At 40.7% G+C, this 27,903-nt stretch overlaps 1 protein-coding gene and 1 long non-coding RNA gene across 2 annotated transcripts in view; one reads left to right on the top strand and one right to left on the bottom strand.

Annotated features, from left to right (window-relative positions):
* Window positions 1-26,006, bottom strand: part of LOC138049489 (uncharacterized) — a 45,826-nt gene extending 19,820 nt beyond the window's left edge. Inside the window, exons 1-3 of the long non-coding RNA XR_011132389.1 lie at window positions 25,873-26,006; window positions 19,006-19,099; window positions 4,474-4,527 (exon numbers count right to left, since the gene is read on the bottom strand). This is a non-coding gene — a long non-coding RNA (uncharacterized lncRNA). The remainder of the gene's footprint in view (window positions 1-4,473; window positions 4,528-19,005; window positions 19,100-25,872) is intronic.
* Window positions 16-26,263, top strand: LOC138049486 (uncharacterized). The gene is made up of 8 exons (XM_068895774.1): window positions 16-208; window positions 8,485-8,724; window positions 9,197-9,343; window positions 15,040-15,270; window positions 22,412-22,561; window positions 23,052-23,282; window positions 24,546-24,698; window positions 25,931-26,263. The coding sequence occupies exons 1-8, from the start codon at window positions 154-156 to the stop codon at window positions 26,089-26,091; spliced, it is 1,368 nt and encodes a 455-aa protein (XP_068751875.1). The 5' UTR covers window positions 16-153; the 3' UTR covers window positions 26,092-26,263.
* Window positions 26,264-27,903: the final 1,640 nt, after the last annotated feature.

The raw sequence follows: 27,903 nt of genomic DNA, 5'->3' as shown, positions 1-27,903 counted from the left end.
CTTTTATCCTCCGCGAAGAGTCACATTTGCTTCCTCGGGTTGTGTTGCACTTCTCCAATATTCATATCAACGAAACTTCGCTTGAAAGTCTCCAATTGCTGCACTTTTCAGTCTTTTTCAAGAAAACCTCGTGCGCCCTTTGGCAGCGATATCATGGCGGCGCGCTATATTGGCCTATTTCTCATTTGCTCTCACTTATATTACCAAGGTATGATAATAATATTCGCGTAACAGATAATTTTCTTTTAAGAATAGCGACCGCTGTGGGTTGAAACCCGTATACTAATCAACGCTCAGGGTTTTTGAATAACTGAGGAGGAAATACCGCCTTTGCAATGATATATGAAATTAGACGTTATTGTTGAGTAAGGACGATAGACTGAACAGAGAACTTGTCCAGGTACTCCGTAGGACGTTAAAGACACCCCCATTTTATTCCAAAGAGAAGTACACGGAATTCCCATCGATCCTTGCCGGAGTGGTAAAGGGATTGCGCGGATACATGTATAGTTACTTTATGATATCGAGGAAAAAAACAGCGAAAACAACGAATGCTAGCTAAGCAAGACTTAAATATTTTGATACATAACCTTGTTTTATTTTTTGAAGGCAATAGTTTACTGAAAAATAACAAGGCAGGTATTTGTGACGGAAGCCAAAAGCCGTACTTTGCTACTAGGTTACCGTTGATTCACACTCCCTTCTCGTCGGATCAATTTGGAATTAATTAAAGTAGAGAATTGATTTGTTTAACACAAAATTAAAGGGATGATCTTTACATAAACCTTTTGTTTCCTCGGCAAAAGACTTAACAAGTGTAATTTATTACTGAGTTAGTGATTGAGTGACAAGGACACGCGCTTAAATTAAATTTGTACGGACCGATCTACCTTCTTTTTGCTGATTAAATTGAATGCTATAGAAGATTTCTCCAAACTTAGCTATTTCGTTAAGTTTAGATGACATTGAGTTGTCCTGCCATACTGCTAGGAATGAGATATCACATGGGAACGTATTGAAACCCATATTTTACCACGAAAAACTTTGATTAATAAAATTGAAATGCGATGGTGTGAAATAATCAAGAAGAACTTTGCGGCCAGCTTTATTAATCAAAGGATAAAATTCAATTTTTTACCTTCAAAAATGAGATCTAGACAAAGAAGCCATTATAAATTTTTATCAATAAAGCCATTAGTTTGTCTTCAACTCTTCTACTGCCAATCTTCTGTTAAGGAGAAATTTAAAAAAACAATTTCCGTCTATTTCAAATTACACGTCGACCAAATAATGACAACGTTTTGATTTGCGCATACATATCTTAAAATATTAGAATATCATATCGAAAAACATTTCCTGCAAAGTTTATGAGAACCTACTGCAAATTCACAGAAAAAAGGAACCTGAAAACGGTCAATTTTTCCATCAAAATGTATGCCAGAAGAAGTACCATACATTTTTTGTAAAATTGGGAAATGTGAATCGTATACAAAGATGAATGAGTTTGCAACAGATTGGTAACAAAACCCTTGCAGGTTCACTCAATATGGTGTGACAAGTTGATTTTCAAGCGTTTTTCTGTTCTTTGTTTGAAAACATTTGATCTTGCAATTTTCGGTGAAATCCGAAGATATCAAGCGTTGGTTTTCAGTCCACATATTAAACCCTTATAGCGGATTTGCACAACAACTTGATGAAATTCAAAGCCTAACGTGGAAAGTCACTAAGTAATGTTCGGTGGAATGAGTTATTGAACTTCCTGATTTAATATGAAGAGAACTTCTGTGGGCAGTGTCATCTCCAAGTCGTTAATGGCATGTCCACAATTTGCTTGGTTTGAAAAAAAAACCAAGAATAGATTGCATGATGAGATACGCAAGGCTTTCAGTCTTTAATCACCAGCAATAATCATTCTTCGCAACAAGAAACTGAATCTCCTCAATGAAGATATGACTGATAATGACCCTTGTCTCGGGTATTACTTCCACACGAAACTAATTTCTGATGCGTAACCACGGAGACTATATACATAAAGTTGACGAAACGATTGAAATTATTCGAAATGATGTATTTGTTGAAAAAACGAGAATACCAAACAGACAAAATTAAGGTTCTTACTGAATTGCCAGCTACTTTTCAGATGAATAACTTCTAGCGAAGTATACATTAGCAGGCCGGAAACACATTCGACTCTTCGCGCAGAAAATTTTTGAGTATTTACAAAATTTATTTGCGCAGCTATTACAAATGACTGCTATTTGGAAATGAGTAATCCTGAGTCATCATGTTTCAGTCAAATATTTACTTAATGGAAGAGAAAAATCGCATTTGATATGAAAAGATTGGAAAATGATAAACTGCGAAATTTACTTGGCAGTGTTGCGGGAGACTAGATTTGAATATCTACTTCGAATCAGGAGGAAGCACAGGCGCCCCAAGCTCAGTGTGAGGGTAAGCCCGGCATGGTCGATAGAAATATGAGGATTTGTATGGGAATCCCGATAAAAGGCTTAAGAAGATAATTATATGAAAAAAAATTCAATTAAAAAGCGTAACCTTATTGCCATTGTGGGTCGCTTTCTTTCTCAGTGCGTGGCTATTTTCCAAATCCAACGTGATTTGAGCTAATAATGTACCGGTACATGGCAAATTTCTCCAATGTGATTGGCTAAGAGATATGCCGTTTTTAAGTAACACAGTGCAGAAAAGTGTTCATTCCATGAAAAACCAAGCAAATTGATTGGTCAATGATTAAAGGAACTAACAGATAGCCAATCAAATGCGATCCTTGGATGGATACGTGATTTGTGACACGTGGTATGCAGAAGTTGCCTTTGCCCTACGGGTTCGTGGTTGAGAAAATGCTTATTTATTCCAAACTAGACTCGAAATCATGTGATTACCTACACTAATCCGATTCTCGGTTTTCACATGACGTCACGACCGCCATGTTGGTGCCCAAAACAAAGAAAAGGCGGCCATGTTGGTGCCCCGACCAAATCCTCGGGGAATTTAACTCTATTATTATGCAAACGCTTCCTTTTGTTTTCGTTGAAAAACATGGCTGTTGATCACGTGAGTGAAAACCAGCAATAGGTCTTTGAGAGTTTTAAAGGGGATATTTGTGTCTAAAAGGAATATTAACATCCGTGGAGATAGATTAATGTCTGAGCGATTTAGCACCCCAAATTTTTAACTAATCATTAAAACTCGTAATTGTAAAGGCGCTGTTTCTACAAACGTTCTCACATTACGAAAACAAGTTGTTTTACGGGTGTAACACTAAGCAACGTTTCATGCAACTTGTCTCGTTTCGATGATCACATGAGGTTAACGGAACATTTTCATTGGCTGGTGCCGCAAACCGTTGCGACACTGCGCAATGCTCAAATTCGTTGCAACTGTTGTGGAAATTATAACTCAATTCTACTTTCCGTAACGGTTTCTGCAATTGGTCTCGCAACGATTTTGGCATTTGCATTGTACGTTACATTGGGCAATGATTCTTGCCACGTGTCTCGCAATGGCGTTTCCAGACAAGTAGCACAAAAATTGCTCAGTGTAACAGCGCCTTAAAGGGAACCTCCACTAAAACAAGAAAATAAATTTAAGCCACAGAACATAATCTTTACAAGAAAACGTTGTTCCTATCTTTTCCAATGAAAGCGTTTTTAATGGAAATTTAAAAAACGCGCGTTTTGGTTTTCAAATTTCCCGGGCGTCGCAGCAATTTTCCCTTTCGTAAACAAGAGATGCCATTTGGACGAGACTTAAAACAATTTTCACTGCTAGCAAAGCACCAAAATTTTTTGTGAAAAACCGCTTTTGAGCATAGAACGACCAACTGCGCCTATTTTATGTAAAATCTGGTGAAAAAGCAGGTAAAAGGCGATTTTTAGGTTTTTTTAAAATTAAGTTTGTCGTTTGCAAATGAGGAAAAAATTACTTAATCTAGGACTAGATTGGCAGCGTATGTCAATTAGAATTTAAAAAAAAATACGGAAAAAAACCTTGGAAAAAACAATAGAAAAAAGTTTGAAAAAGTTGATCGAACGATGGCGAACTCGGTTCAATGGATTTAGAGCAAATGCGCTAAACCCAACACTACCGAAACAACGGATGTGTAAATGCAATTTCAAAGTATTTAAATGAAGCTAACCCTAACAATCTCTTGAAAGCTAGCCGAAGAAAAAGGCTTGGTTACTAAGAATGGCATCGACCGTGACCTCATAGCTCAATTGGTTAGAGCGTCGCACCGGTATCGCGAGGTCACGGGTTCAAATCCCGTTGAAATCCTGAATTTTTCAGGCTTCTCTAGAATCATGGCCTTACTTGATTTTATATCCGCAGTTCAATATGTGATTCATTTCACATCAGCATTTCGTTGGTTTAAAATTATTTATTAGTCGGAGTGGAGGTTCCCCCTAAGAAATATTGACCCAATACTCCCTTTTGCAAGCTCCCTTCACGTACCTGACTTCAAGCACTCTCTGTCCACTGTCTGTTCAGATCTGTTTGAACTCACAACTGAAAAGAAAATTATATATGTAAGATTAATATCCACATGTTTGCCAAGATTGAGATAGAGTACCTTACTTTTTATTTCTTTTATATATCTCTCTTTTTGGAAAAGATGTCCAGAAATGCCCCTGATTAGTTGCAGGAAGATTTCAGTATACGTCACAAAGTGTCCCCTGTTGAAGCTCTTCTCCCCAAAGTCAACGTCACTCGTGTCTCGGAATACAGACAATTGACGTCACAAAATATCACCCGAATGCTGTTCCTTGAGTAAGGATAAACTGCTGCATTTTACCCTGACCTAAAAATAATGCTAATACGGCTTTGACATAAAGGGACACTTCGTGTTGGATGTCAAAATTGGGCGTGCATCTGATCAGGTTATAAGGCCGTGGATTGGCACGATGAGTTAAAATTGCTGAGTGACGATGATGATGATAATGATGACTCAGAAAATAATAATAATAATAATGATAATAATAATAATAACGATAACTTGTGAAGAATTTAAATTTCGTGGCTGGTATGACGCGGCGTTTCGTCTCGGCCAAGAGACTCATCAGATACTTTTCGAATTCCAGCAAACTAGTTGAGCATCGCGCTCAAAGTCCCGTTCGCGAAGTCAAGATGTTAGCAGTCTGGCGTTCTATTACAGAAGGATCCCCAACCGCAAAGTTCACGAGTTATATGCAATAAAAAATTGTCAAGTACTTGTGAAGAATTTAAATTTCGTGGCTGGTATGACGCGGCGTTTCGTCTCCTTCTGTGATAGAAGGCCAGACTGCTAACCTCTTGACTTCGCGAACGGGACTTTGAGCGCGATGCTCAACGAGTTTGCTGGAATTCGAAAAGTGTCTGATGAGTCTCTTGGCCGAGACGAAACGCCGCGTCATACCAGCCACGAAATTTAAATTCTTCACAAGTACTTGACAATTTTTTATTGCATATAACCCGTGAACTTTGCGGTTGGGAATCCTTCTGTGATAAAAGGCCAGACTGCTAACATCTTGACTTCGCGAACGGGACTTTGAGCGCGATGCTCAACGAGTTTGCTGGAATTCGAAAAGTATCTGATGAGTCTCTTGGCCGAGACGAAACGCCGCGTCATACCAGCCACGAAATTTAAATTCTTCACGAGTACTTGACAATTTTTTATTGCAAATAACGATAATGATAACGATAACAATAACAATAATAATAAAATAATAATAATAATAACAATAATAATAATAATAAAAAAGTGATAACGACGGTAGGCCAAGTTGGTCAAGAAGTGTCGAGTTGATCCTAAACCCGATTTAAGTTAGCTTGCGAAGCAGACGTATTTCCGGCGGTCGTTTCTCTCCCCCGAAAAATAGCGTCTGCGAAACCGAGCTGCAAAACGATTTCTGTGACGTAAAATTCTTAGCCAATCAGAATTAGGCTCATAAATCTCCAGAACCAACACGCAGGGAACACGCAAAGTACTTGCGCGTTGTCCACGTAAACACAAGTCAGATCAATGGCGGGCAATATGGAGGATATTATAAAAGATTGTGAGATTTTCGGTATCTAAAAGTTAAGTAGCCACCAGGAGGATGCGATCAAGTATGTTGCGCCCTAGAAGAAACGCGATGTTTTCGTCAATTTACCTACACGATTTGGAAAGTCCTTGCTTCAGGGGCACCCAACGAGAATATAGTTCAAAACCACTTAAACATAGCATTGTTAAACGTATTTTAGTCTTTAAACGGTAGATATAGCCATATTTTTATCCCCTAAAAATTTTCCATCTGTTCGGATTCCCTAGCTGAAAGTCTAGTGATCGAAAATGATAGGGATCAAAACTTACCTTTTCGTGACCTTTTTAGGGTAAAAATCCGTTAAAAATGGGCAATTATACCATTTTTTAGATATTCGAAAATCCTAGGACAGGCAGGCAAGCAAGAAATTTTACAACAAATGTTCCGAAAATTCTAGACTCAAATCGTCTTCCGAACAGATATTTTCCAAAAATTGACGTTGGGTGCCCCTGTTGCTTGTGGTGTTTTGAACCGTGCGGTGCTCTTCTAGGAAAAATATTGTGATTGTGATTTATCCATTACCAATTCTTTTCGGATTGCTTTACTAGAATATTCTACAGTAAGATGTCCTTTGATCTCCTTTTCTCTGACTCTGGCGGAGACAATCCCTTCAAGTTAGCGCCTTGAGTTTCCGCTTTAGGAAGCGGTGTTGATGTAAATATTTATAAATTAAGCTCTCACTGAAACTTCCAAAGGCTTCTTTGACGACGTTTTGTGGTCTCGGTGGTGCAAAGACAAGAGCTACGATCGGTGAAGGGCTAAGAATCCCCAAGGAAAACCGGCTTATGCATACTCCGGGGCTTAAACGGCGCTCGGGCCGATTTTACTGGTTACTTTCCTGTATAGTTTTTACTACGTCGAAACATTCCATTCGAGCAAGCGTCACCAAAACTCAGACATTTCTTCGCCTCCAGTGCGCTCCTTTAATCTTAAGCCGATCTCTTAACTCGAAGAGTAATGTCACCGTCAAACTGTCCCTTAAGTTAGTCCTCAAGCTCGTCCACTCTACGAACAGCTTTCTTGTATCGTAGCGGTCGATAATAGCATTTCGTGCGGCAGTTAGCCCACATAAGAATCAAAGAGGAGATGTCCAAAACACTCTTACTAAATACATTAATCTTCTCCTTTGCAACCAAACAACTTGTCCGTCAAAGAATGCTACATTCGCCACCGCAGGGAATCTTAATTCTTTGGCGTTTCATTCATAGCTGTTCGTTTCAAAGGTTCGCTTGTGACAACGATAACACGAATTGGGCGGAGATCACAAGACTCGCTTTTATTTCATGTAACGTGATTGGCCAAAAAAACAAAAGCAGTTACGTCACACAAGTCGTTTTGCACCTCGGTTTCGCAGACGCCATTTACGACCGCCGGAAATACGTCTGCGTTCGCAGGCTACAATAGATTGAAGTTGGCACTGATTGTCTCAATTCCCATCTAATCCTCAGTTGCTGTCAGTTGCTCAGGTTCTCATTTTTCTGCTGCTACACGGTAGCGGTCATAACTGCGATGACCATTTCAAGAATTAATTAGGGGCTCGTTGCAAAATAATTCCTTTGACTTCTAACTTTGTGTCGTGAAAACCTATACAAGTATCTAAAAAGGCCTAAAAAGGTCAAAAAGTAATGATTTTGAGAAGTGTACTTCTTAAAGTGCTTATCGCATTTACAAACTTTCCGCTACAATAATTATCTGCACTTGTTCCGAAAATATTATGTTGTTTTAGAACCTTGGTCCCTGAAAACTCACTTTATAAGTGCTTTTAAAGATGGGAAAACTGGCCGCTCGTTAATTTATCCACGACCGAGTTAGAAAGGAGAATAGATTTAATCAAGCGGGTTGCCGTGTGACAAACTGCTTTATGTCGGTGCTATGAAAGAATTGTCTCAATGCTGAGCAGTTGGTTAAGTCAACCCCGTTCTGAACTGGTCGTGAATTTAATTTCAGCTGACTTTCTTTCAAATTTGCGAGAGCCTCTACTGCAGCAACCCCAAGGGAGACAATTTGGAAAACAAAAATAAAACAAAACAGAGAGCTAATTAAGAACGATTACGACCTCGAGGAAGTATGCTATTTTATCCTTCTCGTTGTACTCCCTGTGCATTTAAAGCTGTTTGTTTCAGTTGAGTGAAGTGACATGCAAACCAAAAGTCATTACTTTGACCAATCATAACAAACGAAGACAATGAAACGAGCCAATCACAATTAACGTAAAGCTAATATGTGCAGACGGTGCTATGCGTGGGAATTACTTTTGCTGTTGATTGGCTAAGAACGTGACGCGAGATTTCATTCCAGGCCAATCGTTTCGCGTTGAGCTGCAAAACCAAAAGAATCCCATATTAATTTCACTCAATAAAAAAACGCCCTAAGAAGACTCATATAATTTCCCGTTGACTCTCAGCTGAATCCTGGCAGTGCAGCCACTGTGACGTCCCATACAAAGCCAAAGGCTGTTATCACGATAATCCTGCCCGTGTGTTGAAGACGCAAATAATCAACGAAAGGGATCCTAAGAGCAACGTTTTCAACGGACATAGAATTGATTGGATGGATTGGAACAATTACATGGCGGCGTTTGCATGTAGGTGTGCCAAAGCTGTCAAGGAAAAAGGATGGAAAATATTTGGCCTTCAGTTCTACGGTATGTACTGTGTTGGATATGTAGTCGAATCTTTCCTCCTTCTCATATGCATGTAAGCGGACATTTTTCAAAACTATAGAAAGTTTCCTATTCACTAGTGTTGCTGAACATAAATCTCATAGGCGACCACCTCCCACAAACGACCTGGCCTCAAATGTTCGTGAATTGGACAGCGCTAATAGTTAATTGTGAAGTGGATACCTCAATTGGAGACACCGATTTGTCCAGTAGATTGCACTGTCCACTTTTCGAAAAACCTAGGCCAGTTTTCCTTTCGAGTTACCATGCTTTCGAAAGAAACTTGTACGGGATCGCAAGCACTTTTAAGGGTCGTGGTGTTGGCATTAATACTGCATCCAAAATGAGGACGAGGTTCGGCTCGAGTTCCGGCACGCACAGCAGATGATTAAATCATAAGCTCACATTACGCAATCTTATCCGATCATTGCTAATTATTCTGAAATTATTTCAGGGGAATGTTGGAGCGATGCACCAGATTCATATGACGTAAGCACTTTCAAAACATCAAAGTCCTGCATCTCGGATGACTATAAGGACTGTGGTACTTTTGATAGACGATGCGTTGGAAAACAGTGGACAAACTTTGTGTTTGAATTAGGTGAGAAATGTCCTGATCCTTAGGTACTGTGGGGAGTGGTAGTACTCTGGTGGCTAAGCCCCTCCCACCTCTGCGACCCATGGTCAAGCCTGACCTCGGCCACGGGGTTGTATATAGGCTGAGCTCCAGTCGATGTCAATTAGCCGAAGCGGAAAATACCATGCCTGTCTCTCTTGGGACTTACAATGGTCCCAAGAGAAAACAAAAACAATGCTGATTCAAAATTTGGACAACAAAGAGTAATATAGTATTTTCCGCTTCGGACAATCTGCCTACGAGGGATTTTCTCAGGGTACTCCGGTTTTCCTTCTTCGTCAAAATCGCCTCTCAGTCAGTTACATCCGGATGCGAGCGGATACCCTCGATAGGGATAACCTCTGGTATCTGAAACGAGTTTCAATAATTTGGAGGGACTGTTTTATTCAAAGGGTTATCTCTACAACACAATTTCATTAACGGAAATGTTACGCTACCAAATGAAACAACAATAATTGCTTATCAAGATGCATCCATTATAGTGTGTCGTAATATATTACCACGTCAACAAACGAGGCATCTAAAATCGTCCTATTGTGTCTCTTGAAACGCTTATATCTCAAAAACGAACTCAGTGAGGGTATGGTATGGTATACTTTATTTAAATCCAGAAGACACGCAATCCCCAACAACATTAAGCTGGTTTCCATGGGAGGGCGTGTCTTTACAAAATGTAAGTAAATACATGTAAATATGTGTGTACTAAAAAAGTGACTACCAGATAACATATATGGATAAAACTACTTGAACCTGCTTAAGAAGCTGAGACTAACAATTCTACTTTCATTTACAAGCAAGAGTAAACCTAATAGAACGGAATTTAATTTATAATTATAGCCCTTAAAAACCCCTATACTATACTACCTAAAAATGGAAGCCATTCGATATTGAGTCGCAACACTAAATGAATGTAGCACGGCATGACCCAATCACGTTTTGAGGTTGTTTTTAAATGAATTTAGTGAATCCGACAATTTAGCTCTATTAGAAAGTTGGTTCCAAATCATAGAACCACTGTATTTAAAACTTTTTTTCTAAAAACTCCCTCTTCGGTTTAGGAAGAGTCAGATCATGATCAGTTGCACCATTTCGCAGGTGGTAGTTCGTCTGACTACTCCTTCTGACGAAAGAGTTCCTTGGGTTGGGTAAGGGGTCATCATTCAAAGTTGATTTAGCACGGAGCCGTCTCTTATCCAGGGCATACTAGGATAGGGCCTCCATGAAGTCGGCAGAACGAATATCATAACTGGCACTAGTAAGTACTCTAGCAGAACGAGATTGAAATCTCTGAAGCTTGTCCTTTAATAATTTGCCGCAGTTGTCCCATAAAGGGAAATAATATTCAAAATAGGCTTGTACTAGGCTCTTATATACCTTCTCGAGTGAATTCGAAGGAACAAAGTGCCTAATACGTCTCATCGCTCCGATGCCCGCACTAGCCTTCTTACAGATCATGTCAATATGGTCTTCCCAAGTAAGCTTCTCATCAATCTGAACCCCTAGACATTTATGTGTGTCAGTTTGAGAAACAGGTGTGTTGTTTACCACAACGGAATGTTCGAAACTCTTATTACTGAGATTATAGTAGTAGTAGTGGCATCCTCGTCTCGAAGAGGCGATGTTTAGCATTGGGGATTTGGGCAGGATCTTGTATGACTGTGTAGCTCGATCCTGGAGTGGCAGTCTCTGTTGCAGGTGGCGCAGACGTGCCTAGTGGAAACACGCGCAGAGGCTGCGCCTTCTTTCCTCGCTGCTCTCTTGCATGTAGCCTGGACTCTAGCGTTCGCTTCCGCCTTTGAAACCCCCACTTTGACACTCTGCCGCCATGTATCTCGGTGTTTGGCGATGTCCTCCCATGCACTGGTGTCGATTAGTGCAGATCGCAAGTCTCGCTTGATGACGTCCTTGTAGCGCAGCAGCGGTCGACCCACGGGACGGACGCCCTCCCGCAGTTCTCCAAAAAGGATATCTCTTGGCGGGCGGACAGGCTCCATGCGATGTGCATGGCCGAGCCATCGAAGGCGTCGCTGAATGAGCAGTGATGGCATGGTCAGTGAGCCAGCGCGCTCCAGGACCTCGGTGTTGGTGACTCTGTCCTGCCACCTGATGTGCAGCAGGCGCCGAAGGCAGCGGAGGTGGAATCTGTTGAGTCGCCGCTCTTGTCTGGCATAGGTCGTCCACGACTCGCTGCCATAAAGGAGATTCGACAGGACACAAGCTTGGCAGACGCACAGCTTGGTCCTTTCGCTCAACAGGTCATTGCCCCACACTCGCTTGTTGAGTTTGGCCATGACAGCAGCTGCTTTGGCGATCCTGCAGCTGATCTCAGCATCAAGCGAAGTCGAGCTTGACACGGTGGAGCCCAAGTAGGTGAAGGTGTCCACAACCTCCAGCTCTGTGTTTTCGATGGTGATGACTGGGGGGGCCTCAGCACCTTGCGCCAGGATGTTGGTCTTCCTGAGGCTAATCGTTAGCCCAAACGCCATGCAGGCGTAGGACAGCTTGTCTACCAGATGTTGGAGGCCCTCCTCGCTGTGGGATGTTAAAGCAGTGCCGTCGGCAAACAGCAGGTCCCGTATGAGCACCACGTAAGCTTTGGTTTTGGCACGGAGTCTGGCGATGTCGAAGAGTTTGCCGTCTGACCTCGTCCGGACATAAACATTTTCTGTACAATCTACAAAGGCAGATTGGAGCAGCATAGAGAAGAAAATCCCAAACAGGGTTGGAGCAAGGACACAGCCTTGCTTTACTCCACTGCTGACTGGGAAAGCATTGGAGGTGGCCCCATCGAAGCAGACCGTACTCTGCATGTCCTGGCGAAAGGAGGTGATGATCGCCAGGAGCTTTGGAGGGCCGCTAATATTCTGGAGGATCTTGAAGAGCCCACTTCTGCTCACCAAGTCAAAAGCTTTGGTGAGGTCCACGAAGGCGAGGAACAATGGCTGCTGCTGCTCTCGACACTTCTCCTGCAGCTGACGGAGGGAGAAGATCATGTCCACTGTGGATCTCCCGGCTGTAAACCCACACTGTCAGTCGGAGCTTAGAACCGGTAAACTGCCTCGTCCCGTGTTGTGCCAGAGTCTTGCGACACCGCTGGAGTGCCCTCTCCAGTTAGCGCTAAGGCCTGGGCGGGAAGATAAGGAGACGCTGGGCTGCCCGTAAGACAGTGTCCCCTCTCGGTGTAACTGGCTGGGTCCAAGAGAAAGGAAGAACCAATACAACTTGGGGATAGTTCAACCGCAGAAGCTGCCGGAAGGAAGAGCAGAGCACCTGCCATCTGGCTTAGGGGCCCCACTCCGGATTTGTCCTCGAGGTTTACTCCTGAAGCCTTCCTGAGATCAGGTATAGCCACAAGACAGCGGAGGTTTGAAATCAGGGTTTACCTTCCCCTAGACAGGCTAAGAGCCTCATCTACCCAGAGCAACTGGTTTTAAGGCGGCAGTGGCTTCGCCTTCGCCTTCGCCCCTTCTCCTGTCGGTGGTGCCAGTTCCGCCACGTGGAGGCCAGAAGTTTGACTTAACTGACAGAGGTTCTTAGAGTCGCACGCCATTGGGAGCATTTCGAGAGGTTGTGAGAGCCCAGCCTCACAACCCACTTCCCGGCTATAACAGCTTTACGGTACACTGAGATTATAAGAAGACCCAGTGAGAATGAATTTACACTTGCTGGATGCATTAAGAGTTTGTTTTCTATGAGCTAATTTCTGACACGTTCGAGGTCAGTATTCAATAGACCTTTTTACCGATACGGCGGCCATTTTGATTTCTTTTGTTTCGAATAGCTATTATGGGATGCCCAGGGGACAAATACATATTCATTTGCCCCCTGAGAATCCCATAATGTCTTTCGAAACAATAGAAATCAAAATGGCCGCCGTATAAGTTCGCTGGCATCGTAGGAAGATGCTAAAATGTGAGTGTCATCTGCATACATGCAACGAGTGTTTGATCTCAAGCAGTCTAGTAGATGATTAACATCAGAAACCCATAAGGGTCGAAACGTGTAACGCGCGTTCACAGCTTCCGAATATTCAGTGCCAACTGATTGGTTGAATGTTTCAGTGATAAGTACCATATTTGGAAACCCCTTGCTTTTGTTTTTCCAAATATGGTACTTAGCAAATTGAACATTCAGAAGCTTGTTTCCCAGCACACAAGGGGCCGTTGCACGTTTCAACCCTTATGGGTTTCTGTTAACATATAATACGAAAAACAGGGGGCCGAGGTTGAGCCCTGGGGCACTCCATAGGTAATAATAGTACATCTGCATGATGACGCCATTTTACTACAAGTACCAGAAACCTTTAGGTATTGCTTGTCTCATGCTAATCACCCCGCTGGGAATACAAAATTTAAATAAGAAAAGAAAAACAAACTGAATTCTGGTCGTTGTAGTCAAATGACGCTATCGTGAAAGTTGCCAATTTGACTGATAATACACAGCTGTTCTCTGTTTGTCTGGTACGACTGGAACTACTCCAACTCAGTTCCCATTATATTAAATTGTTTCTTCATTTTATATAACAGAGTATCATGATTTATTGAATCGAATGCCTTTTAAATATCTGAAAAGATCACGCCATTCAGTTTTTCATTGTCCATATTTTCAAGCCACTCACCACTCGGTGACCCCACTTTTTATTGCTGGAAATTGGTTAGCAGGCTAAGATAAAACTCTCTGCAAAGTTAAAGAATCCTCCTAAGCGGATTCAGAGCCACCTTAATTTTTTTTAATTGTAAAGGTGGCTATCAATCCGCTCCAGATAATTTTTTTAAGTTTGCAAAAAGGTTTTATCTTAGCCTTCTTATCACTTTCCAGCAATAAAAATTGGGGATCACCGACTTAATTTCTTACATATATGCCATCAAATAAAAACTATAAGGTGTTTTTGCACGGCTGTTTGTTGCCATGGTGACTTGTTATGTCACATCAACGAATGCATCTTGTTAAGAAATTATTAGAGTTTCGTATGGAAACATAACATTGCCGTTACGTGAACTGAACAGTTGGGTAGAATCAATCCTTCCAAATAATACAGTACATTGGCAGTATTGTTTTCAGCCTCCTTAAATAAATGAATAAAGTTGCTATTATTAATCCGTTTCCTAAACGGTCGATGCCATTTCAAAGATAAATTTTTTTCTGTTATGTTTTTTTTAATAAAGAAAAAGAAAATGACCAAATTACATATCGAACCCAAAAGAAATAAAGAAAAACAAAGAAAAAATAAATAAACAGAAATAATGAAAAAAAAAAAGACTAACTTACGTATCGAACCCATGCTATTGGATTAGCAGCATACGTTTCTTACCACTACACTTTCGAGTTGCACAGCCGAAACATCAAAATAGTAAATAGTTGATTGAAATAGTAAAACAAACATTATCTTCAACGTAAAGCAAACTCTTAGCACCATAATCATTTTTTAGGCTTAATTTCTCAATCCCGGCGAAATTTTAGCTGATTCAGGTGAAAACTCTCCCAACCCTGGCTATTTAGCATGGAATCGATTACTAAAAATGGCATCGGCCGTTTACGAAACTGAAAGGGAAATAAGCTTCGCCGTCGAACCATTAGCTTTGGCTACAGTTCGATTCCAATTAGTTCCAATCCGATCTTCCCGAGCCCCTTATCGACAAACGCTATAATCCCTTTTCTAGAGCCTGATTGTGACCAGGGATTCGAGAGGATTGGTTGTTTCAGAGATAACAAGAAGGATCCCCGCCCATTGCCAGACTACATTATGACGGATAGGGAACCGAGGCTCACGATCTACAGTGGACAATCCATTGACTGGCGGAATTGGGACACCTACTTGCCTGAGTTCGTATGTCGCTGCGCCAAAATTGCAAAGGAAAAAGGACACACTACATTTGGTGTCCAATTCTATGGTAAGTGAAAACACATAAGATCCATATTCATTCAACATATTGTGCCGTTTTTGATTTGCTCATATTGTTCACATAATTCTCAGTATCCGACAAACAATATAATTTATCCTATACAGGAGTCTACGACCAGAAGCGAACAACTCCCATATGAAGTATTTTTACAGACCGATCTATTTTTTAGACTGCCTTTTCCGCAAAAAATAAGCAAAGGTAGTTTTCGGTTCGGTAACGCTATGAAGTCAAGTTAGTTCCTTGTGAATGGTCATCGAGCTCCTGCGGGAGTCTTATCCGCGAGAAATTCAATCTAAAGATAAAGCGGTCTGTGAAAAAGCCGTGACAGGAATATAGGGCTGTTATTCGCTCCCAGTCATGGGCTCCTGTTCTATAATAGTGACGTCATATGTCCAAAAATAGAAGCAATGACCAAATAACGTTTCGTCACCCTACGTTATTTTAACTGTGGAATTTTGAAACAGCAAAGATCGAAACAGAACTTGCGCAAACTTGTTTTGAGTGTGTAATAAAACAGAAGTGCCAACCGGTTGCCTCAGTTGGTTCAGCATGGGACTACCGTGGGGGAGGTCGTGAGTTTCAACTCCTGCCTCACCAGCACTAAGGGTCTTTAAATATCTGAGGAGAAAGTGCTGTCTTTGTAAACATATCGCAAATGATTAGACTTTCAAGTCTTCTCGGATAAATACTGTAAACCGTAGCCTAAATACTGCCTAGCGTTCATGCTTATGCGGATGACACGCTGTTGTATTTAGCGTTTAAACCTGGCTGTGCCTCAAGTACCGACGATGCCATTGCTGCTATGGAACGGTGTGTAAATGAGATAAGAGCCTGGACGCTGTGCGACAAACTGATGATCAATGATGGCAAGACGGACTTTGTAATAATAGGCACCCGTCAGCAACTATCCAAGGTTCATAATGACTCGCTTGCAGTAGGTGACGCTTATGTGTCGCCTGTTCAGTCGGTCAAGAACTTAGGGACACGGATAGATAGTAACATGAGTCTTCAAGTTAATATCAATAACACGTGTAGAGCGGCCTATGACCACATTACAAATGTAAGACGAAAAAGAAAGTTTTTGAGTAACAGAACAAACCAGACGCTTGTTCATGCCCTAATAATTGGGCGCATTGACTATTGTAATAGTATTCTGTATGGGTTACCAGCTAAACAAATAGCAAATTTACAACAGCTCCAAATTTCCGCAGCAATAATTATTTTTAGGATTCCAAGGTTTTATCGTATTTCACCAATGTCTTCTGCTTCAGCTTCATTGGCTTGCAGTAGTATTTAGGATTCAATATAAGATTATTATAATGACTTTTAAAGCGATTCATGAACAAGCTCCAGAATTTCTTCAAGAACTCATTAGCCAAAAGGAAGAAAGGAGATACAATTTAACATCGTATGCATTGGGAATCATGCTTCAAACGCCAAAAATTTTAAAACTAAAAAGACATTGGGTGACCGCGCTTTTTTAGCTGCGGCACCTAAATTGTGGAATGGGTTACCATCACAAATACGAAATGAGCCCAATTTTACTAGGTTTAAAGGTTTACTAAAGACCCATTTTTTTAGATTAGCTTTTTATTAGGACTATATAGTATGTATATATTATATTTTTATGGATCCATTGTTTTTTTAATAATATTTTTAGTTATTTTGGATAACTCATTAATGTCGATAATTTAATTTCATGTAATGCGCATTTGATCATCATATATTACATGTATTTTGCGCAATATAAATATTAAATTATTATTATTATTAGCCCTGGTCTCAGAATCCTTGTTAATAAATTCTGTGGGACGTCAAAGATCCCACGCATTATTCGTCAGTAAGTGTGGGACACAGAGTTCCTGGTGTCGTGGTCTGACCTGAATGTGTCCCCAGTTAGCGCCATATGGCGCTAGACAAAGTGCCTAGAAACGTACAGTAAAGATTGTGATTGATTGATAGATTGATTGAATAGTGGATTTGACTTTCACATGATACAAAGAATTGTAAAGTGCTTTGTGAGTTATCAGGCCCTTAGCCTCGTCGCACAACACCGTCTCCGATCTGCATAATTCTTCACACGGTAGACAAAGTCTGCAATCTATCTCTAGAGACAAAGATTACGATAGCGAAATGTGCAATGTCTGGAGGAGGACCAAAAGGAGAAAAGTGGTCTATTGTTTTCATGCTTACAATAAGCTTCAAAAGTTTATTTGTGTCTTCGTATCCTAAAATATCTAAAAGGCACTGTTTACACCTCGGAAGTCCGAGTAATCATCAAGAGGAACAAGCACATTTATCTTGCCTAAACCAAGAACAACAAGATACGGACTTAACTCTATGATTTTATGGTTTGCCGTCCTTATCTGCGAAGACTAGAGATTCTAAGCATTTGCGAAGGCAGCACTTTCTCCACAGTCAATTTTTTTTGTGTTCGTCCGGTTGGAATTTGAACCCTCGGACCTCCCGCACTCTAGTCCAATGCCAAACATGGCAGTGCAAACTTTAAAAAACGGATTCCTGCCTTTGATTTTTCGTTGAAAGTGGTTTCTCCAAAAAAAATTGCACAATCTTTGCCAATCAGGTTAAGCCCCGTACAGAATAACTTTGCAAATTACACGGCATGATTTCCTTGTGTCCCCAGTTGGTACCCCAGCGTTAAGTAAAGTTGACACTTCAACAACTTCTTCATCATCATAATTTCCTTTGTAAGTGGCATCAGGAATGTTTGCTCGATTTGCGGCCATGGATATAGATATAAACCGACTGTCCACCCAAACGATCCCCGAGTCGTATAAGTCCCCCAAAAATTTTATGGAAAGCAGAATATGAGGATGCCAATTTACCTTTAACATCCACCGAAACCACCGAAGGCACCTTTCCATTTCCGGTGGAATTACAGGAAGTAAGTTGATTTTTTACTCGGAATTAAGTTTTAAAGATAAGAACAAAGAAAATATGTAGAAGAGCGAAAGACTCGAACCCGTACACAAAAACGAAAGAAAATGTCTCGTAAGATTTCGAGTCATTGGATGTCATGTTATCCCAACTTCACAGTTTGAAATTTGAAACCGGGTCTGGACATCCTGCTAGCAGAGCCTTTCTTTTGCTTGCTCAATTTTGGCGTTCTCGAGAAAGACTCTGCATGAATCGAGTAAGATCTTTATTGAGTATGCGCTGCATGTTGCCAGGATGCAGTCTCGAACCCAAGCCTAATATGCCAGATCTCGCCGCCATCTTGGTTTTTCATGGTACAGCGGGCTCAATTATAACCATCGGTTTTGTCACTAAATTGACGCTCGCACTGGAAAAACCGGTTTGACGAGAGAAACAAGATTGACTAGTCCAGAAGTTCGGGCTGCGGCGGCTTCAAAGAGTTGACGTGATTCGGGCAGAGCCTCCTTTTCTCCTCCTCAGTAAAGAAAAAGACAAAAGGAGGCTCTGCTCGCAGGGTGAGGTCTGGAATGGTCCGAGGCTGGAGTGCCCTTACTTCCATACAGATAACTTTCTTAATTGAACTGGTTTGATATGGGTTGATTTAGTATAAAAATGGTCACAATGAAGCCTCAACTCCAGCCTCGCTTTCATCCAAAGCCAGGTTACTGAGCCTACAACTGTGAGATATCGGTTCATTTTCAACCCTTGACTTAGAGTTGTCATAAATGAATAAGTCGCGGAGCATAAGTTTGAGTATTAACCGTTAAGAAATAAGAGCTACTATACCTTCTCCTTTTTCTGGCGATATGGCCACGGCTGCGCTTTGGTGCAAGGCTTCCATCAAGGAGTCCGCTCGCAATATAGGACGTGAAAGCGTGATCTGCAAAACGTAAATATTCAACGGTACTGTAACAAGTTTGCGTTTGGTGCAACGGTTTAAATCTAAAATGTTCACTAACTTTGTACTGGAACCACTAGACATGAACGCTGTTTAAATCTAATAAAAGAGGACCAGAAGTTTGACATCGCTCCCTCACGGCCTTCACGAAACATTGAATACTTCGTCAGTACACGTAATTTTTAGCAAAGGACGGCAGAACAATGAAGCTCCGGTTTAAAGACGACAAAGAGGTCGGTGAGCGAGAAGGCCCGAAAAGGACAGGTGTATCAGGCATAACAATGTCACCCACCGTAGCGTTGCTTTGAAGAAATGTGTTGAGTTTGCAATCTCATGCACACTTTGAGCTTTGAGTATTTTCCACAGACTACACGCATCGCACACTGCACACTTTGCACGATTTTTCGCTGCCTCTTAACGAGAACGTCATTAAACAACATATTTAATGAATAAAAGCAACACATTTGCACGATTTGAGCGTGAGTTTTTTCATTCCGATCTTTGTCATCCGATGTATGACAACAAGGAATTTAAGAGATCGAACAGTGGTGAACTGTCCATGAATTAAATCGGTACAGGGAGCGTTGATAGTCAGTCCACATGATCTCAAATTTGGCCATTTCAGGGATGATGGAAAGAAAAACGCACGTGCGGAATGTGCACGCGCGAGGCGTGCACGTGAAGGGCGTGCAAAACTATTCTTTTTTGTCCTTTTTGCTTAATTAGTGTACCTTGTCGTTTAGAATTGAGTACATAGGATAGAAATTTAAAAATATCACAAAAATGACCCTGTGATCCCCGTGTCGTCAAAAATCGCGCTAAAATTACGTCTCGTGCACTTAATGACGTTCAATGCATTGCACCGCTCTTGATACAAAAAATCCCCACGACGGCTCGGATAACAAAACTCAACCGCATAGAGTGTTTTCATGTGAGGTCAAGGCGGCCATGTTGGTGTACCTAAACAATGGAACGGTGGCAATGTTGGTGTACCAAACTAATCCTCCAGGAAGTGAGCTCTATTATCATGCATTATTGTTTCGGTGGAAAAACAAGGTTACTAATCACGAGAGTGAAAATTCTTTACAGTCACAGAAGCCTTTACGCATAATTTCATGATAAACTCAATAATGCACTCATTTTGATTGGTTCTCACCGATGATCTATTAGAGGACGAACGCATAGCTGACGTCATCATCATCAAAAACGTTTATTCTTTATTACATAAAACAAATAGATTCCATATGTGCCGTGCGTCTGTTCAGTAAAACCTGGTTTTCACCAGCGACGCAAGCTCAAGCGCAAAGCATAAGAGCGCTTATTTCACCGTGAAAACGGGATTGACGCAAGCACAAGGGCAAGAGCAAGGATCACAATTTTTTTTCCTTTTCCTTGTGCTCATCATTACATTCACTTGCGTCGTGTGAAACGAAGCGAAGCATAAGGACAAGGAAATTTGGTTGATTTTGATGCTCATGTCGACGTTCGTTTTGAGTACCATAAGCGACTTATGCTTGTGCTTGCAAATTGCATCACTAGTGAAAACCAGGCTTAATAGATCAAAGAAGACGTCACAATGTCGTAAGAACATCAATGACACACTCCGCTATCGCCTCGTGCCACTTTTTGGGGTAGGGTCGCACCTCTTGTTGAACACTATATTTCATTGGCTGTATAGTGTCGTACTTCCTATTGATTTTTGTGCTAAATCCATTGTTTTCTTTGTTCGTTCTATTGTTTTTTGGCCAATCCTGAAGCCCGTTCAATGAGGTACAACACGACCCCTTTTTTGTTCGTAAAAAATTTAGACGTCATCTGTGATCTGTTACTGAACGGTTGTAGCGAGAATGGATATTTCAAAGGTGAGACACTTAGTTTTGTGTATATAAAGTACCAAGCGATCCTACTAAAGTTTACTAACTTAAAAATATGGTGTCACCAGAACAATTTATGAAAGTTACCATTTCGAGTCGTCGCTTAGACCTAATCGCTAGAGATCAGTTCCAAACCCTGCAGTTATTCTCTGCCTAAACAGATTGTTATTTATCTGCCAAAGCGGGTTAACACTGAGGTTGTCAGGTATGGCCACGCAACGTCGCGAAATGTTACGTCTGTATACTAGTCACGACGTGTCTCACCTTATTTTGGAGTATCCATTCTAGTTATAGCCATTACTGAACATACAAACGGCGAAATGGCATCTATTTGTTTTATTTCAGATCCTGGGTAATGATGTCGAAAATATTACCTCCAAACTCAAAGACTGTACAATTAAAACAAATTGATCAAATTGTTTAAGTATCTGATCTGCTCCTATACTTTATTGGTACATTATGCAACTATTGGTGTATTTACCAGTCATGCTTCTCCTTATTTAATAACTTCTAAATCTTTCAGTTGTTAGTTTCTTTACTTAATGATGTAACTAAAGTACGTTGATGATACCCTGCGAGCAGAGTCTCTTTCGATCTTCCTAGATAAGTCGGGAAGAGGAAAGTAGACTCTGCCAGCCGGGTTGACTTTCTTTGATTTGCCGCTCATCCAAAGAAATGGATGAGTCAGTCCAGTTTCGACTTGTCAAACCCGTTTTTTTAATTTGTGCGCATGATCAATCGCCACCCGTCATCAATATTTGTTTTAAATTTACAACAGCGTGACAATTTTTAAATGTCATTCCCATGAGTATTTTCTCCGTACGTCCGTTACAGAAACTAGTTTGCCAGAATTGAGGTACCTATTAATTTTTTCAGTATAAATTGAAACGGCAATTTAAAAACTTGAACTATCTTGAGTTTCGAAGGAAATGATTCCTTGGTTGTCGTGTATTTGCCAGAGTTGTTCGAAAATATCCCTGTTTGTTTTGGTTTTGTGGTTTTGCGGTTACTAGTCACGCGTGACTGACTCCCGAAAGAGACTCTGATGATTGACCCGCCTCGAATAGCAAATCTGCTACCTGCGGGTCAAAATAAACGTATCCTTAATTTTTGTAATGAGAAAATAAAATAAATAAAAATAAAATTAAACAATAAATAAAAAGTTTTTGATGATGACGACAGCTGTGCATCTGTCCTCCAATAGATCATAGGTATGAACCAATCAAAATTAGTGCATTTTAAGCTTATTATATAATTATGCTTAAAGAATTAATCAGTGGAACACTCCACTATCGTCTCGTGTCCCACTTTATTGTTCTTTCAACATTTTGACGTCATCTGTGACCTATCAAAGAACAGACGTACGGAAACATGGAATCTATTTGTTAAATATACAACGCTTTTCGTCATTTTTTTGTAGGAGAATGTTGGAGTGGGTCACAAAGTGAGGTTACCTATGGCAAGATTGGTATATCAACTAACTGTGTGGACAAGTGCTTTGAAAAATGCAAACCTTTCGAGAGCTTCTGCGCGGGAAAAAACTATGCCAACGCAGTTTATCGGCTTTCAGGTAAGCTAGTTATCTTTGATTTTATTTCATGTCAGTCCTTCTCTGTTAGTCAGAACATTGATTTTGGTTTTAGATGCAACAGCCAGTTGAAAACCGCTAAACATATTGAAAGACAAAGTTCACCACACCAAACCGTAACCGATTTAATGCATCACCTCTTAGGTGGAGCTGGGTGTAAGATAAAGAAGTATTTATGTTAGAACTGCGGATTTACGACGACAATTAGCAAAAGAACATCGCAGTAAATGAAGCAACTTAAACAGTGGCAAAGAAGCCTGAAAAAAATATATATTCAAAAAAACCTTTGTAGTTCAATAAACAGAGCATCCGACCAGCGTTAAGAAGATCATAGCTTCGATTCGATTCCTACCTTAGAGCACTGGTCCTTTCGCCCCTTGCCAAGCCATTGGCATATCATCTTCACTCAAAGATTCACTACACCATCACCTCCTTAAATAGTTGTATGAAATAATACCCCTTTTATTTGCAGATGCCCCCTGTGAGCTATCCTATCAATCTGTCGGGTGTTTTGGCGAGAACCCCGGGAACCGCGCATTCGACATCGAACTGCTGAATGAAATTAACCCAGTTAGTCCCAAATTCAACGGAAGAATATTGGCACCTGACGCAGACTGGCCTGGGGAATTTACCACATTTCTGTGCAGGTGTGCCAGAGAGGCTCGTCGAAGGGGGTTCAGTATGTTTGGGGTGCACAAGCAAGGTAATGAAAATGTACATGAATGCAAAGCCCCGCGCAAACGGACTTAACAACTCCCAACAATGTAAGGACTTGCAGTGTATTACGGGAAGGAGACGACCCATAAGACTTTGTAAACTTACAAATTTCGGCTGCCATCTTGTTTTCAACATGTTAATGCGTTGCTTTCTCCATGGAGATCATATGTAATGCGCGCGCGTGGCCCCAACAATGATGGAACAATGATGGAACAATGATGGAACAATGTTGGAAGAGCTGTGGAAACGGATCCAACATTGCTGCGTTGCACTTCGGCGATCACCGAACAAAAGAAATGTTGGGAGTTGTTGGCCGTTTTTATATTAGAGACGCATAATTCTCTGACCAGGGTGGGAATTGAACCCACGACCTTTGGGTTAGTTCACCGCTGCTCTACCGACTGAGCTACAAGGTCAGACGGGAGCAGGCCATGGGAACTGAAGATCTTAAAGTCACGGCAATTAACATGTGCAAGTACAAGGAAGGATTACGTTTTTGCAAACGTTGGCCGTGTAACACTTATATTTCAACAGACTTAAGTGATTAGAGTGTAATGTGAAGTGCTAATTTTCTACCCTATGTGAGCGTTAGCCCTACTAATGGCAATGGGCCCACACAAGGACAGAGAAAAACTCTGACCAAGGTGGGAATTGAACTCACGACCCTCGGGTTAGATCACCGCTGCCCGACTGAGCTACAAGGTCAGACAAATTGATGTCAGTTTTTCACGCGTCTGTCCTGTTATTGATCACGAATTTCGTCATAACATTATCAAAATAGCTGTGGATCCACGAGGCGACAGCCGAGTGGATCCGCAGAGAGGGGTCAAAATTAAGTCAAAACACGAGAAGAACGCCAGACAAATTATATAATGCGAGAAACTTCAATTTCATTCAATCTGCCGCGAGCAATATCTCGTCAATATCGCATAAATTAAAAAAAAATTATGTTTGTCCGCTTATTGACTATAAAAATTAGCCAATGAGCGCGCGAGAATTTTGCAGTCATCGTAAAGTTATTTATAGAACAACTCCCATGAGATTCAGCCCGCCCACTGTTGTAAAAACCAATCAAAACAAAGCTATCTCAGCGTCAAGAGAAATGTCATGATACCTTTCGCGGGAGAAACCTTTTCCTAAAAATAAGTTTACTTGGAAAGGGTTGACTCAAGGAATAGGTGGAGATAGAGGTTTCATTTGATGAGCTCCTGGGTATACCAATCACCAATTTATTACTTGTCGCCAACAGGTGAATGCTGGACCGCTCAAGACGCCCACCTGCGGTTCGACTTGCACGGATCGACACCTAACAAATGCTTCCGTGACTACAGTCAGGCCTGTAACGGAAACAATTGCGCTGGAGGAGTTGACTCGAATTTTGTCTACAATGTTGTTGATTTAAGTAAGTATGAAATAGACAGACTTACACGTAAGAAAACAACAACAAATAGTTTATTTGTACCACACGTAAATAAAGATAAGATACATGAAATAAGTAAGAAACTTAAGAAAGGTACGTCAATGCTCCTAGAAAATAACTAAGAAGCAAATTTAGTTAGGAGGCACAATAAAAAATGTATTTATAAAGAAAAAAGTCGATTCAGGGAGGCACAAATATAAAGATAAAAGACAGGCTTAAAGTGTCATCATTTAAATAAAAGCAAAGCAACAGTATTTTCTCTTAGTACTGTATTTAAGATTGCAGATTCCTGTACTGGACTAAGAGAAGGTAGACTTTTGATCCCAGGAATCTGCAATCTTAAATACAGTACTAAGAGAAAATACTGTTGCTTTGCTTTTATTTAAATTATTACGCTTTAAGCTGAACCTTCTTCAACATGATGAGTAGCCTCAAGAAAAGTATTGTTAATAACTTTCATTTGACTGGTCATACATTCTACAGGTTTGGCCCACGACTCAAAAATCCGCAACCTCCAAAAGACAGTCCTATTTCATCTTTCATTTCTTGAACCAGACACATTTCGTATTCCTTAGCTGTGCCGGATTGGGAGAGGGATTACTTGACGGCACAATACGTTTAAAAGAGGATTTCATTGTACTGCCGTACAACCTAAAACTGCGTAATAGTTTTAACCGTTAAAAATGGATTCAACAATATAATCAAAGGAAGTAGTTGCACAAAAAATGCATGCAACCGGCGCTAAAGCGGAACTGAAGTCAGCGAAAGTGACGTGAAAGTTTGAAGGCCAAACAGTCAGCCAAGTATTGTAAAACCAATCAACCTGGAATAGAGTGGTTTTCAATTGAGTGTCGAAAGTAATTAGATAATTACTTTGTTTTATGATTACTTCACTCAGTGATTGGTTCAAAGTTCTCGCGCCACTTTTTCAACCAATCAGAAGTGAAACCAAAACCAATTGTAGCTCGCGCGTGCACATTTTCCCGCGCTTTGTGTCGGCTACGTGTAATTACTTCGAGTTTTGATTGGTTTAACGGATTGTCTCCGTCCTTTTTGATTGGCTAAAGTAATTACTTTGGTTTTGGTTTAACGACACTCAAGTGAAAATCGCTCTAACTTTCGACAGTCAAGTAAAACGGCTGTATTAGCCCAATACCTTGTCGTGATAGTAATTATCACTTTCTTGTCCACTCTTTGTCACCCTCTCGTTGCAGATATTGGTCCTTTACTTGACGAGGAAGAGAAAGTCCCGGATGCATCTGACAAAGAAGCGGGGTTTTTTGATGTCCCGGATGAAACAGCTTCCACTGCACACAAGCTGAAACGTACGAGAGAAGAGGAGTTTAATGGACGCAAGCCCCACTTTTTAAACTAAGTCTTACGACACACAACGTAAGGCTGGCACTGAAGACTGAACAACTACATGTCCAACTGCAATTCTGTTTTAACCTAATTTTTCCCCGGTTTTGTTTTGTGCCCTAGGATTAGTTCAGTACGTTTTAATGAAGAAAATAATAATAATAATAAATAAAGAATTCATGAGCAAATAACTGTGTGGAAGGCTATAAACTGAGCATTAATACTGGTTATTGCGTTTTGGGGGCATGATAAGCGAATCTTTGCTGACGTCATTGCATTGTTTACGTTTTGTCTCATTAACATAAGAGTTTGCTGACAGAAGGCATCACCGTATTGTCAAATTGACTTTCAATTTTAAGCCTTTTGCTTTGATAAACGAGCAAGTTATTATCCATCGAAAACTAATACATTCTTGGGTGGCAAAAGCGCTAATCAGTCCATACATTCGTTGTAAAATTTCGATTTACTCAGAGATTTATCTGGTAAATTGCAAGTCTCAGAGGAAGCTAATTATGCAATGTACTTTTAATATTCAGTACTGATATTTTGGCTGATAGGTTAGAAAACGATGAACTTATGCTAATGAGGTTAGAATGTAGACAAAGATTTCCCTATCCGCGCCTCGGTGGTATCAGTAACCATATTGCGCGGAATCACGCGTGGGATAACGATCGTCCGCCAAAATTTGGCATCCAAATTTCAAATTTGAGTTTTTATTTTGATATTCGACATAGAAGTTTTATACGGAAGACTGAATTTTTGAATTTGTCATCGAAATAAATGAGACGAATGTACCGTGGGAACCAAAGATGCTGATTGGTAGGTTATGTCCCGTACCAGTTTACTGGGTTTTTTCGATGTGAATCAAATGGGGCATGGAAGTGAGGTTCTCAACCGCCTTTACCAGAAGTTTTTCTCGCCGCTTCGCGACTCGCTATTCCCTCGCTTTAAGAGAGAAAAAACCTCTGGCATCCAGGGTACTAATCACTTTCCAGCAATAAAAAAAGGGGGCTCACCGAGTTCGTTTTGAGATATGAGCAACTAAAGCCAAAATAAAGGGTGTTTTTCCTGGGCTTTCCCGTTACCAAGGTAACTTATTACATCACAATAAGGATCGCATCTCGTTTGGAAATAATCGGTGTTTCACATGGTTCCATAAGATTGTTGTTACGTGATACAGTGTTGTAGCGTCACCATTCTAAAGAGAGTGTCTCCTTCAATGAGTTAAAACTACAATCATAGACAAAAGTAGTTGGAAAGGTTATGTAAATGAACCACACCGGAGCCATATTTCAAACCGCTTCTCTTAAACCTCAAAAGAAATAGTTTCACTTTCTCTTACATAGCCCCCCTCCCCCCTATTCAATGTTGAAAGGTAACTCAACAATTTCCCACTGATACCATTCAGTTTTGCACAACATTGAAGGAGGGGGGAGGGGAGAGAAGCAATGAAGACTTCAAAAGTGCTAACCTTCCCAACAGTTTTGTCTAGGATTGTAGCTTGAGCCATCTGAAATGTAATTAGCTTTACAGAATGAAACTTTCTGCAAAGTTTAAAAAAATTCTATGGAGCGGATTCAGAGCCACCTCAAATAAAAGTCTGTCTATTTCTCTTTGCAGAGAGTTTCATCATGGCCTGCTAATTACTTTTGTGGAATAAAAAATTGGGGTCACCGAGTTCGTTTTTCAGATACGTGCAAGTAAAGCCAAAATATAGGGTGTTTTTACAAGGCTTTCCTGTTTCCATGGTAACTTTTTATGTCACTGCATCGTGAAGCAATAATTGATGTTTCAGTTGGTACCATAACATTCCTGTTACGTGATTAAG

This window comes from Montipora capricornis, chromosome 5 (assembly GCF_036669925.1).
Source record: "Montipora capricornis isolate CH-2021 chromosome 5, ASM3666992v2, whole genome shotgun sequence".
Lineage (NCBI taxonomy): Eukaryota > Metazoa > Cnidaria > Anthozoa > Scleractinia > Acroporidae > Montipora > Montipora capricornis.
Note: the sequence above shows the minus strand (reverse complement) of the source record. Positions and strands in the feature narration are given on the sequence as shown.